The sequence below is a fragment of the Phascolarctos cinereus genome, unplaced genomic scaffold, assembly GCF_003287225.1.
Source record: "Phascolarctos cinereus isolate Bilbo 61053 unplaced genomic scaffold, phaCin_HiC Scaffold_1;HRSCAF=81, whole genome shotgun sequence".
In the NCBI taxonomy this organism is placed as follows: domain Eukaryota; kingdom Metazoa; phylum Chordata; class Mammalia; order Diprotodontia; family Phascolarctidae; genus Phascolarctos; species Phascolarctos cinereus.
In genome coordinates, this window is record NW_027555514.1 from 148,587,964 (window position 1) to 148,598,628 (window position 10,665).

The 10,665-nt window shown below is 39.4% G+C and overlaps 1 protein-coding gene across 1 annotated transcript in view; it reads right to left on the reverse strand.

Moving 5' to 3' along the window:
- LOC144455892 (membrane-associated guanylate kinase, WW and PDZ domain-containing protein 2-like) overlaps positions 1-10,248 on the reverse strand; it is a 458,301-nt gene extending 448,053 nt beyond the window's left edge. The window contains exon 1 of the mRNA XM_078150000.1: positions 8,695-10,248. Coding sequence (XP_078006126.1) covers positions 8,695-8,995 — 301 coding nt within the window. The 5' untranslated portion in view covers positions 8,996-10,248. The remainder of the gene's footprint in view (positions 1-8,694) is intronic.
- Between the last annotated feature and the right edge of the window lie 417 nt (positions 10,249-10,665).

A 10,665-nucleotide genomic window follows, 5' to 3' on the forward strand; every position in this document is an offset into this window, starting at 1 on the left:
AAAACAGCTGCACAGAACCCCTGAAGCTTGGGACAGTACATTCTCCATACTGGAAGCAGACCCCTACCTTAACAAAGAGTTTAAACCTGAAATAATTGGCTGGGATCATAAGCAAACAACACAAAAAAAATCAGACCACAGAATCTTTCTTTGGTGACAAAGAAGATCAAAACACACAACCAGAAGAAGATAACACAGTCAAAACTCCTATATCCAAAGCCTCCAAGAAAAATATGAATCATTCCCAGGCCATGTTTGAGTTTGAGAAGCAAGTAAGAGAAGTAGAGGAAAAACTGGGAAGAGAAATAAGAGTGATGCAAGAAAATCATGGAAACTAGGCAACAACTTGCTAAAGGAGACTCAAAAAAATGCTGAAGAAAATAACACCTTAAAAAATAGCCTAACCCAAATGGCAAAAGACATCCAAAAACCAGTGAGGAGAAGAATGCCTTAAAAAGCAGAATTGGCCAAATGGAAAAGGAAGTCCAAAAGCTCACTGAAAGAAATACTTCCTCAAAAATTAGAATACAGCAATTAGAAGCTAGTGACTTTATAAGAAACCAAGACATTGTAAAACAAAACCGAAAGAATGAAAAAATACAAGACAATGTGAAATATCTCATTCAAAAAACAACTGACCTGGATAATAGATCCAGTAGAGATAATTTAAAAATCACTGGACTTTCTGAAAGCTGTGATCAAAAACAAGAACATAGACATCGTCTTTCAAGAAAGTATCAAGGAAAACTGCCTTTGATACTGTAGAACCAGAAGGTAAAATATAATTGGAAAGAATCCACTGATCACCTCCTGAAAGAAATCCTCACAGGAAAACTCTTAGGAATATTGTAGCCAAATTTCAGAGCTCCCAGGTCAAGGAGAAAACATTGCAAGCAGCCAGAAAGAAACAATTCAGGTGTTGTAGAAACACAATCAGGATAACAAAGGATTTAGCAGCTTCTACATTAAGGGACCAGAGAGCTTAGAATATGATATTCCACAGGGCAAAGGAGATAGGATTATAGCCAAGAATCACCTATTCAGCAAAACTGAGTATAATCCTTCAGGGGAAAACAATGGATATTCAGTGTAAAAAAAGACTTTCAAGCATTCTTGATGAAAAGACCAGAGCTGAATAGAAAATTTGACTTTCAAATACAAGACTCAAGAGAAGCAGGAAGAGGTAAACAGGAAAGAGAAATCAAAAGGGACTTATTAAGATTGAACTGTTTACATTCCTGTATGGAAAGATGATATTTATAACTCATGAGACCTTTGTCAGTATTAGGGTAGTTGGAGGGGAAAAAATTATATGTATAGATAGATTGATAGATAGAGGGCACAGGGTAAGTTGAAGATGAAAAGGTGATATCTGGAGAATAAAATTAAGGAGTGAGAGAGGATTATACTGGGAGAAGGAGAAAGGAAGATGTAGAATGGGGTAAATTATCTCACATAAAATAAACAAGAAAAGGCTTTTACAGTGGAGGGGAAGTGGGGGGAGGTGATAGGGAATGAGTGAATCTTATTCTCATCGGATTTGCCTTAAGGAGGGAATACCCTACACACTCAATTGGGTATGGAAAGCTATCTTACCCTAAAAATATGGATGAAGAAAATAAGAGAATGGGTGGGATGATAGAGGGGAGGGCAGATTGGTAAATAAAAAAAAGAAATTAAACAATGGGAGCCATCTATACAATCACCACAACAGCAAAATAAAGCCCATAATTACTATGAAACTTTTATTTTAATTTATCTTTAGTAATAGACGTGAAAATAGAGCTCACAATCAACAAGATGACATGAAAGCTAGCTTACTTCTTCAAACAGACATTTCCCCTTTGACTTCAGACATTAACACTACAACTGAATGAATATCAGTATAACTCTTAAAAATTGTTCCACACTTCAGTATGAAATATTGTCATTTTCTGGAGGGATTATAAATCTCAAGAAAATATATTATCTCTTTTACTAATTAAAATGGGCAATTTATGTGACAATATGGATGTGAATATAAGGGCAATTTTTAAATATGTTGTTTGTCAAATACGGTTCCTATGGATATTATTAATGATTACCTTTAATCTTTGCTTTTCTGTGTCAGGTCTCTTATGCAAGTCATGCCAGTAATTTTTTATATGTTCATTTTATAGTCTGAAAAACAGCAGTACCTAACAGAGTATATAGAGGACCACCCAGAAAGCCATGGAAACCTCTTCAGAGTGCCTGGCACACAACTGGATCTTAATAAATATTTGTTGACTGTGTGATCCTGGAGAAGTAACTTAACCTCAGTTTGCCTCAAGAAACTCTCTAATATTATAAATTATAAATAAGCTGCCAATCTACATATATAGAGACAGTTCCCATACTAACTGATACCTATATCAATGGTATCATAATTCTAGACATTTTCCCTATCACCCTCCAAAAATGATGAAAATAATGTCAATCACATTGCCAGAGATGTTTCTACTTGATCCTATACCACTTCAGCATTGTTTCAAATGCTTTGTTATTCTTAAGAAAAATTTTCAAAAATATATTTTTTTGGATTGTTTCAATTTTAAAATGTCATCCAGCTTTTCTATAAGTGAAAAGACAGAAACATAAGGAAATCTACTAAATAGCAAAAGGGTGCCCTAATTCCCTAGATATCTGAGAATCAATGTATTATGCCATTTGATTTTCAAAATAATCCACCAAAATACAGCTCTAAAGTTCTCTGGGGATTTGAAATATATACAATTGGGCACCCAAGGTTGAGATATTATAGCATTTGATTATGTCAGGGATGAGACCAAGAGATTGAATTCTTTGAGTTACTAATAGATATGTGAATGAATTCTTCAGTCCTAAGAATCTAGGAAGATATGGCATTCATTTGATGACATCGATAAAAGTATTTTCAAATTAAATGAAAACCCAAGTGGCCAAGATAGTCTCCACTTCATATCAGCAGGAAAGCTATTGGGAGAAAAAGCTTTCTTGTAAGTTATAAAATGCTAAGAGAAAATACTATTTTCTTTTGGCTCACCACATTCTCAGAAATGAAACCTTCCTATTCAGTTTTCTGGATATTCCTGAATGGGTTTCTTGTTTGTTTCTTTTGTGGTCTTTTTTATATGATGTTTGTAAATAAAAACATACAAATTATTTTCCATTTGTTCTTCATATGAAACTGTAATTATAAATGCAAAACATCTTTGTGTAATGAAAATAGCTCTGGTCTTTGAATTAGTCTCAACTATGCCACTAACTTCTGGATCACTTTAGGCAAATCTATTCCTCTTTCTGGGTAATGTTTTTTTTTTTCTCATCAGCAAAATTAGGTGGTTGAAAAAATTATCATTAAGGTCTGATTAAGCTTTATGTTTCTAAGTACATCTATGAGTAAACTAATAAATTGGTTCATCCTTAAATAGGAATGATATAGAGCTAAACCTAGATACAATGATGATGATGATGATGATGATGATGATGATGATAACTGACATTAATTTTGGAATTTGTAGTTGGCAAATTGATTTACATACATAATACCTATGAGGTAGGTAATACAGATGTTATCAAACCCATTTTACATATCAAGAAATGGAGGTTCAGTTATGTCAAGTGATTTCTCCATGGTTACACAACTAATTATAAACAGAATTTAAACTCAGGTCTTCTTATTGATTTTTCTCTCTCTCTCTTTCTAGTCTCTCTGTCTCTGTCTTTCTCTCTGTCTGTCTCTCTCTCTCTGTCTCTCTGTCTCTGTCTCTCTGTCTCTCTCTCTGTCTCTCTCTCTCTTCCCTCCAAATGACTTCCTAAGTGTTAAATCAAATGGCCCTTTTTCCATTACCCTGCTTCCTTCACCTCTCCTATTTTTGTCATGGTGGTGTTCCACTACTGAATGCTCTCACCTTCCTTCAATTCAGAAGGCAAGATACACTCTTGGTTCTCCTCTTCCCCACCCTGATTACTGTCTAAAAGGACTGTGGTGCTTGAAAGTTTGTGGTGAATGATTCACTGGCAGAGGAAGGGGGGAGTTAATGACAGAAATAAAAGGGTAGTGAAAGTACTAGTTTTGTATAAAGTATCTGCTCATTACTGAAACACTCAGCATTAGGAGGGACATATCTAAAGTCTCTACTGAATACTTCCTCCTTCTTAAAGATATTACCTCTAAATTCTTCACTTAAAGAAAAAAGATTTAATTTATCTTCAAGATTAAAAAAAACTATATCTTTGAATTTGACTATAACTTTAAATATGTAAATCATTTTGCATTTTCCCACTAGAAATATTATTAGCCCTCAACTCTTAACTGAAAATTTGAGAGGTCTTCTAAGTTTAAAAAACTTTGCAATGCTACCATTATCTTAATGACTGACATAATTGGAAAAGGATTATCAACTTTTTAGTCTGCTATTTTTAAATGAGTTTTTGAAAGCCATTGTTTAAAATAGAAAGAATCTAAGATGAGATCTGTGGGACATTTTTGCTCCTTGAGAATTTGCATGTTTGAGTTTCAAGTCACTGAAAGGAAGATGTGCTTATAATGCATGTGCCGAAAGAGCTCACATTGTAAATGTTATGAGTAGTGACTGTAACTTACATGCTTGTGACTGTGATTTCATTCTAAGACTAATCTCCCTCATTTTTTTTAAAGGCAAACAGTTGATTAGTCCTTTCAAGAGTGTGCTGTTTTAATTAATTACATACAGTGAAAATTTACACAAATATCATTAATAAATCATGCAAAAATGTCCTCATTAACTTTGTTTCAGGATGGTAAAGATATTTTATGATTAAAAAAAGTGCCAAGTTACCAAAATATTTGATTTTGCTTCACATCTCCCTCTTTCATCCACCACCTAAAAATACCATGAGGAAAAAGTAAACCTTTAATATGACAAAGCATGTGTTCTTGTTCCACCAAAAAGAAGGAATATATAAACAATTCCTTCTTTAAAAGAGAACAAAATTAGATTCTTAGTAATCCTGCTTCATTTTATTTGTTGGAGTCCTCAAATGAGCAATGGGTAGAATATTTCCCTTCTCTGGAATGGAAGGGGGTTGGAGGAAAGTACTTCTCCTGACCATATTCCACATAGGCAACTTTTTTTTCCTTTATTTTCTTTTCTATTTGTAAGTACTTATATAGAAAACTATGGTGTATGACTATTAATGTCACCAGGTAGTACTGCATTGGTAGCCACAGTCCAAGAAATGTAGGACAGAAATATTCCCTATTACTGTACTGCTATGAACTATAGTGTGTGTTTGCAAATGTGTGTGACTACACACACACACACACACACACACACACACTTAAATCTTTTTCAAGGAATTTTTCTATGAACACAATTCCTTAATGAATTAAGTGAATACAAAAATAGTTATTTAAGAGCAAATCACTTGGGAAATGAAAATTAATTATTTTAAAAGCACAAAAGGGATAATTTACCAAAATTGGGCTTGGGAAAATGATATTTTCCATATTTGTATTCTATGTTTGAATTGGAAATATGCCAACTTAAATTAAAAAGGGGATTTATATGAGGTTGGCTAAATAATCAGAAACAAACAAACAATGTACACTTTTAACCCACACAGCAAAATGACTATTGATGACAATATCTTAAAATGGTAACACATCCCGGGGTATCCAATACAACACTAGACAAATCTAATGAAAAGTCTTTAATTATTTTCAATGAACTGAAACGAAAATGTTTTTCAATATATTTATTCACATATGAGAGATAACACATTGTAATATATATCAGGTCACCCTGGCATCATGAAGATGCACTTTCAAATTCTACCTTTAATATTTACTGTCTATATAATCTTGGGAAAGTCACCTATAACCTCTTACTGCTGCCCCAAAAGCAACTTTTGTAGGCTATAAGTCACACATATTCCCTGGGAATTTAATTAAATAAGAGATTCAGATGGAAACCAGCACTCTCTTTTATTGATTAAGCAAACCCTTCTTACTCTATTCAAAACTGGCTTCATTCAGTTTATTTAAGTTGTGACTCCACAATGCACTATAAATCAATGGAAACTTTTTAAAAATTACAATCATTTGAAAGTAGAGCATATTTCAAACTTCAGCTGTTATCTAAGAGCCTTACATTACAAAGACAAGGCACACATTTTATTCCCAAGTTACCAGTTGTCTCTGCATCAAAGTGCTTTTTTCGGAAAAGCAAAGAACACTTTATAAGACTATGCAGGAGATCAGGGATTTAGAGCTAGAAGAGACCTCAGAGATAATCTAGTTCAACTCCAACAATTTGCAGAGCAGGAAACTGAGGCCCAGAGAGGTGAAGTGCCTTGACCAGGGTCAAATATCACTCCCATCATGGAATAAGAAAGAACCATAAGCTTTTCTATTATGTGACATAATTGAAGAATGAGGAATTTTGGTTAAACCATAGAATTTTTTATGAACTTTCAAAGAATCATAATAATATCATGATATATAACAGTAAACCACCAAGACTGAATATAATTTTATTCATGATGATTCAAAAGCCTCATCAAGCTTTACAAGTGCCTTAAGTTTGTCACCTTGCAATTAATTATCACTCTACTAGTGAAGCTCAGCAATGCTAGTTAACCATTTCAACAAAATTTTCTCTATACAAACATGTGGTTTCTATATATGAACATATATACATACATATATGAGTGTATGTGTGTGTGTAAATATATATATATATGGCATTTTAAAAGCAGTAAACCTTTATATTAAAAGTAATAAGAGTCTGAAATCTTACTGTAGCTACTCTTGCTGGATCTTTATAGAACACAGACACAAGAAAGAAAAAATCAAATCTCCATAGCTAAGCCTCGGGTATGAAGTTTTGGAAAGCATAAGCCAGTGCATTTGTATCCAGCTCTGCTTACAGATTCAATTCTCAATGGAGTTGTAATTATGCTTGTGAAGATTTTTTTTTCAATTTTTGAAAAATTCTCTTTTTAAAGCTGCTGTAGAATCAGAGATCTAAAGCTTGAAGTTTCCTTAGGGGCCATCTATTCCCCAATCCTCATTTTGCAGTACAGGTAATTGAAGCCCAGAGTTTAAATGACTTCCCAGGGTCACAAAGGTATTAAGCATGAGGTGGGATTTGAACATAGGTCTTCTGGCTCAAGAGTCTGTTTTCTTTCCACTCTGTCACACTAATTGAATTCCCTCCTCCACTCCACTCCTTTTCTTCCTTAAGTTTTCCCTTTCAAAGCATTTGCCTTTTTTTTTGTTTATTTATGTATCTAATCCTTTTGAGGGCCAAAATCCCTTGAAAACAATTTTATAGTACTAGTCAATTGTTCTTGTGAGCACAATTCTCACAATCATATGCATATAGATGGGGATGTATGTACATATATGTGTATACAAAAGTAGCATCTTTAATCTATTTACAATGCAAGACTAATAACCCCCCCCACACAAAATTTCTCACAATCATATTTATCATATATAAAATATACATATATATGTATATGTATACACACACACACACACACACACCTCCCCATACACATGAAATGTACAAAATGAGGCTATGAATAAGCATGCATATACACGTGGAAAGAATAGTCTCTATGTGATTTTACTTAAAGTTATTCCCTCTGCCAAACTTTTATCTCATTCCTTCCTCCTTGGAAAATCTCATTTTCCTTCAAACAGAAAGCCAGTAAGATTGCTAGAGTTCAGCCAGCACTCCCTCTCTTCGTCCACCCCACCCCATTCCTCCCATGTCCACATCAGTGACATGCCCTAGGGATAAGCCTCCCAGGAGCTCAAAGTTGAAGGAGCCTGGGAGGTAACCAGCTGGCATTTCCATCCACTCCTCTCTAGAAACACACCCACCAATAACCCCTGCCAGGGGAAAGCCCAGCCCACAGAGAAACTCCTCCATGGCACTTCCATTCAATGAGGAAAAAAACCACCAAGCGCAGTACATTCTGCTTAGATTCCCTGGGCACCAGCACCAACTCTCTACTGCACCAGCACCCTGCGTATGTCTCATCCCTAGAAGTCAAGGTTGTCTAAATACTGCCCTGGGTTAGTTGGTGCTGCACATGACGCTATCTACCCACATGACAAGACTGAAAGGTGGAGGGGGGACAGAAAAGAGGAGAAGGGAAAAAAAGTTACTGAGTAGCTGTCAAAGAGCCCAAAGACATCTGTCCTTTTCCTTCCTAACCAGCAACCGACTTTGGCGTCTCCAGTCCGGGTCTCCGGAATCTCCCCATCTCCTCCATTAGCACATCTTCCTGCTCCCTATCAAGTGCTTATTCCTCCCTGCCCCGCTGGCGGTGCCTCTGCTTCCTAAGTTCTTCCTTCCTTCCATTCTCCTTTCCCCAGCTCTTAGCTCCACGCCAAGGGATGCCACTGACGCACATTCAATTTGCCCCTCACCTTCAACACCAAGTTCATTCCACTGCAAAAAAAACAAAGTTGCATACCATGCAACATCCTCATCTGTATCCTAGCCTCCTCGGTCCTTAAACTGCCCCAAGTAGGGCACTCTCCAAACCCACCCTGCTTTGGCATGACACTCCGCATCTCCCCACCCCACCATCACACAACACACCCCCTTTTGCAGACACGCACGCCCCTCAACCCTCTCTGCCCCAGAGACACAGTCTCTCTGTCCGTCACACAAATAAGAAAGCTGTGCTTACCTTGCTTGACACACTTGAGTCGGATGGGGTCCTTGCAGTGCTTGATCACCGCCAGCACGTCCCTGATGGTGAGCCCCGCCACCGGGGTCTCATTCACCTCCAGCAGCAGCTCCTCGGGTACCAACTTGCTGCCACTTTCATAGGCCACCTTGCCGGGTTTCACCTCCCCTAGGTAGGGGAACTGTCCATTCTCGGCTCCCCCCTTCAGTTCAAAACCCAACTGGCCCTCCTGGTTCCTGCCAATGACACTCTCGTGGACTTTGCTAGTCCAGTGGCTTTTCTTTTTCAAGCTTTTAGACATGGCAGTAGGGTTGTCTGTCCTGCTCTGCTCCGATTTCTAGGGTTGTCCGGGAGGTGAGAGGACGAGGAGAGAGAGTAGATGGGGTAAGAAGGGTAAGACTTCGCTTTCCCTCCTCTCGGCCCCACTCCCTGTTTGCTTCCCCCCTCCCCTTTTTGGGGGAAGTGTGGAATGGGAAGTGGGAAGCAGAGGGGATGACGGTTGAGGCTGGGATAAGAGAGCTTGGGGTGGTGTTTGGCCGCCGCTTGAATGACACTCAAGGCTGTGGCCCCGGCGGAGAGCAGAGCAGCGGTGGTGGCAGCAGCAGCCGGAGCAGTAGCTGCGCTGGTGAAGGAGGGAGGGGAGAGAGTGGGGGTGGGGAAAGGGAAGGGGGGCAGGGTTGAGATACTAGGGGTCACTAGCTGCGCGCGCGTGTGTATATGTGTGTGTGTGTGTGTGTGTGTGTGTGTGTGTGTGTGTGTGTGTGTGTGTGTGTTTAGCTGATATCCATGGCAGCTGCTGTAAGTGTACTAGTTGTATTGTAACTGGCAGCAGGGAAGAAGGGAGGTAGGATGAAGGAGGAGAAGGAGGAGGAGGAGGAGGAGGGGAAGGAGCGTTTGTTGGATGGGGAGCAGGGGAGGGGTTCTGGGCTGCTGCTTGAGCTCCCTCCCCTCCCCAGCTTGACCCGGTAGTGAAGGCTCGGAGAAAGGCAGGCTGGATCCGCCTGGCAGCCTACCGGAGAAGGCGGGTAGCAAGCCGAGGCAAAGGGAGAAAGAAGAGCGGCTGGCCGAGGGGAGGGGAGAATGGACAGGAAGGACTGGATGAGGAGAAGGGGGCCCTGGCAGCCTCTCGCCCGGGAGTCCGCGGCCCCTTCTCCGGACTCCGCAGTGCTTACAGCCTGGCTTCTTTCTGCTGCCCCAGCCTCCAGATGAAGGAGGGAGAGAGCATTCAAGAGCATCTGCAGCCTGGGCTGGGCAAGTCTTCTGGCGTGAGATTTCTGCGGGCTGAATGCGTCCCGACTTGGTGGGGAGGGAGGTGCGCGCTCGGGGTGGGGGTGTTGACAATAGGGAAGGCCAGAGAGAAGAGAAGGAACGGGGGTGGGGACAGTCAGAGAGTGGTAGAGACGGGTGGAGGGAATGCCAATTCGACATATAAAGGAGTTGCCTATGTACCTACTACCTTGTCGCCAGATCCAGAGACTTTAGAATTCTTTCTAGGAGAGAGCAAAAGTTAGAGAGCTCTGGGATAGTTACTGCAGCTGGTGGGAGAGGGTTAAAGGACCGTTGAGCTCTAGTTTGCCAGCTCCGCCCCCAGGCCACTTTCCCCTCTCTTGGTGCCTGAAGTGGACCAGGGTAGGATGATTGGGGGAACAGAACTTTCAAAAGCCAGGAAGTAGGAAAGGGGATTCCACTCCCCAGCACCAAGGGCTGCCCTTATCTTTGCCTCCCACTTCTCTGAAGAAAGAAAAACAAAAAAGATTGGGGAAAAGGCGGAGTAGGGGGTTGTTGGTGCCAATTAAGGAGAGAGCTTAGCTATTTTAACCGATTCAGTGCTGCTGAAGTTAACTAGAAGCTCACTTTTAAACTATGGAAAAGAAGGGAGACTAGTTCTCTAAGAAGGATAAAAAGTGAGTCACAGGAAAGAAAGGCTTAGATAGGAATGGAAGAATAAAGATTATTCTAAAGGATGCTATT